A 3367-nucleotide genomic window follows, 5' to 3' on the forward strand; every position below is an offset into this window, starting at 1 on the left:
ATTGGTAGAGCACAAATAAAGGTGATTGGCGTGAATTGAGAGAGATTGGGAGAAGAATCGGTTTTCTCCAGAAGGGAGAAACCGTGATTAAGAGAATGATAAATATTAATTTAATTTATTGTGCTTAATAATAATAAAAGACTCTACCCATATTTATAATATGTGTGGTACAAAAATATCTCCTATAAACTAGGAAAACAAATCAATCCTAACTTCTAGGGAAAGTAAATCAAATCATAACAATTAAATAATAAAACATAAAATAAGATAACTAATTATACAGATAGATTATAAGCTCCCTCCAGGATTAAAATAAAATATCAGGTCCTATCAGAGAATCACAAAAAAGAATAATCAGAAAACCATACTCAACAGCATATCTCTTAATTCCCTTTTCTAGTCCACTTCGCTTGCAACAGTGGAATGCTCTGTTCGTTCATAAAGAAATTGGTTGGATCAACCACTGTCTTCACCCGAACAAGACGGTTGAAATTGTCCTTGTAAAACGGCTTCCCCTAAATGCTAGCTCGTGCATAACTTGTCTACCCATTAGGGTTATTCACTCCGATGTCGAGATCTCTGTAGTTGTAGTATGCTTCCTTGGGCGAGCTTGACACATAAGGAGTCATGTATTCGTAATATCTGTCCGGATCTCCTGCCTCAGAGTTTTGCCAGTAAGTCAAGCTAGCAAGTTGGTAGAGTGCACCGACTCTGTGAGGAAACGGAGTTGCTGATTCTGATATTTCATTCATTCTTCCACCATATGGAACCATATAGTACATAGTCCCATCTGCTTTCGGTTCGCGTAGCATACTCACCATGCCTTCGATCACGTTTAAAGGAACTTGCTTCCGGACATAATCGGACTTGGTCTTGAGCTGTCTGAGACCTAAGGGTTTGAGTCCGGTTGAGTAAAGAATCTAGTGGATCGAACGACATTTGGTTGATAAACAAGCCGGATTGGATCCAACTCAATAATGGTTGATAAACGACATTTGGTTGATAAACTAACCCTAACACGGGGAAGATTCTTGCATGTTCGAAACTAATCTGTCGGGGCCGCCTTGAAAAACTGAGAAGAAGTTAACTTGGACAGTCATGTTCACCCTTAACACGATGACACCGACGAACAGATCTTTGTCTGCTTGAGGCGCCAAATATTGCCAGCGATGCCAGAGCTCAATACCATTCTGTTCTTCCGCATTCCTCGTGATTGAGAAAACAGTGACGGTTTCTGGAACATCCACCAATTGCACTTTTTAGGCAGTGATCACGCCAAAACTGGCAGCTCCGCCACCTCTAATCGCCCGGAATAGATCCTCGCCCATTGATTTTCTGCCAATGATTCTTCCATGAACGTCGATTATTCTGGCATCAACAATGTTATCTGCAGCTAGGCCGTGCTTTCGCACCATTGCTTCGTAGCCTCCTCCACTGAAGTGCCCACAGACGCCTACCTTAGTGAAAATAGCCCCAGGAAACCCTAGTGTAGGGCTCTTTTCTGCAATCTTGTAGTATACAATACCAGTGGTTACACCTGCTTCAATCCATGCAGTTTTCTCCTCCACGTTGACCGTGACGTCACTGAGATTGATCAAATCAATGATCACGAAAGAGACTTGTGACACATAAGACAATCCCTCCATGTCATGGCCACCACTTCGAGTTCTGATCTCCAGACCACTCTGTCTGGCACAACGTACGACAGACGGGATCTGGGATTCATGCTCTGGGGTTATGATCACTTGCGGTTTGGGAGTGGTTTCCGATGCCAATCTGATGTTTTGAATGGAGAATTGGAGGATGGAAGTGTAAGATGAGTTTAAAGGAGTGTAAATATAATCTGAAATGGAGGAGTAATTCTTGAATTGATAGGTGAGACACTGAAGGAACATGTCTTGTCTATCAGCAGAAGTTGCCAAAGTGCATGACACTGTGAGAAGAAGAGAGAATGAAAGGGTTGAAATTGAATGAGTTTTCATGATTTATGATTTTTGTTTTGAGAATATGGGTTTATGATGTTTGAAATGCATGCATGGCTCCCCTGTTTATACTATATATTCAAAGTCCACTGTTGCAGCTTTATTTGAAATTGACCTTCACAATTTTTATATTTTTAATATACCCTTCTTTAATTTCCAAGTTAAATTTACTAGTCAAGTCATGGTCATTTTCAATTTTACACCTTTTATGGTATGCTATGAAACCCATTATTTTTATAAGTACTAAGTTTGGAAACAATATGAAATTAAAAGGAAATTAAATATAATTACAGAAATTAAAATAAAACCATGAAAAACAATAATATTATGATTTCGCTCCTTAAATGATGTCAAATTAATGGCCAAATTCCATCGTATGATGTACGAAACATGATAAGTTTGACACGTCAGCCCGTTTCGAAATCCTAGTGCGAATTTCAATTAATTATGACTGAATTGCATTATGAATGTTATGAGTCCCTAATTTCGAGTTTGTTTCTTTTAATTAATTGGCATTGAAAATTGGATTCCGATTAATTAGGTACATAAGCTTACTTATAATTAACTGAATTATATCAAATTCAAGTTGCAGGAATAACTTCTAGTTATGTTGGGTTGTTGATTTTCTTTTATGAACCAAGTCATGGTCTTGATATACATGTATTTTCTGTGATATTATTTTTGTATTCAATCCGTAGAGAATAGAATAAGTCAAACACATTTTAATTTGGGGATAAGGCCATCCACAACGCTGTTCCTATACCGTTCCTAAACCGTTCCTTAAACCACTATTTGAGGGCCCCACTGTACTTTTTTACTCCATTCCTTAACTAAGGAACGGAACCTGCAACCCTCGTTCCTTAACCGTTCCTTAACCGTTCCTTAAATTACTATTCATTCAATTTCATTTTTTTTAATTTCAACTCAATTCAATTAAAAAAACAAACACATTTTATTAAAAAACACACAACATTAAAACAAAGTTACAACTTAAACTTAAAAAAATAAAAAGCACACAATTAAAATCATAAAAAAATAAAAGTACACAATTTTAATAATTTCATCCGCCAAAGTTTGCCCAAATGTGCTCAATTAGATCATGTTGGAGTTGGGTGTGGGCGCTAGAGTCGCGTGTCCTTGCACGAATAGATAACCGTTCTTGTATAGACGGATGCGCTCCACTTCGCGGCGGACTACTTGCGGTTGAGCTTCCGGGGGATTCGGGGTCGAACCAATTTCCCGCCTCGGGTCCTTCGTCTTGGACAATCATGTTGTGCAAGATTATGCACGTATACATGATGTCGACCATGTTCTCCATGAACCACGTACGAGCCGGGGCTTTGATGATGTTGAAGCGCGCTTGGAGAACCCCGAACGCCCTCTCC

The 3367-nt window shown here is 38.8% G+C and overlaps 1 protein-coding gene across 1 annotated transcript; it reads right to left on the reverse strand.

Moving 5' to 3' along the window:
- Positions 1-542: 542 nt before the first annotated feature.
- LOC121777842 (berberine bridge enzyme-like 18) lies at positions 543-1982 on the reverse strand. Its single transcript, XM_042175192.1, has 3 exons — positions 1283-1982; positions 1019-1234; positions 543-889 (listed from the first exon to the last, which is right to left on the reverse strand). Exons 1-3 carry the CDS (start codon positions 1980-1982, stop codon positions 543-545), a joined length of 1263 nt encoding a protein of 420 aa, XP_042031126.1.
- Positions 1983-3367: the final 1385 nt, after the last annotated feature.

Source organism: Salvia splendens, chromosome 18 (genome assembly GCF_004379255.2).
Source record: "Salvia splendens isolate huo1 chromosome 18, SspV2, whole genome shotgun sequence".
NCBI lineage: Eukaryota > Viridiplantae > Streptophyta > Magnoliopsida > Lamiales > Lamiaceae > Salvia > Salvia splendens.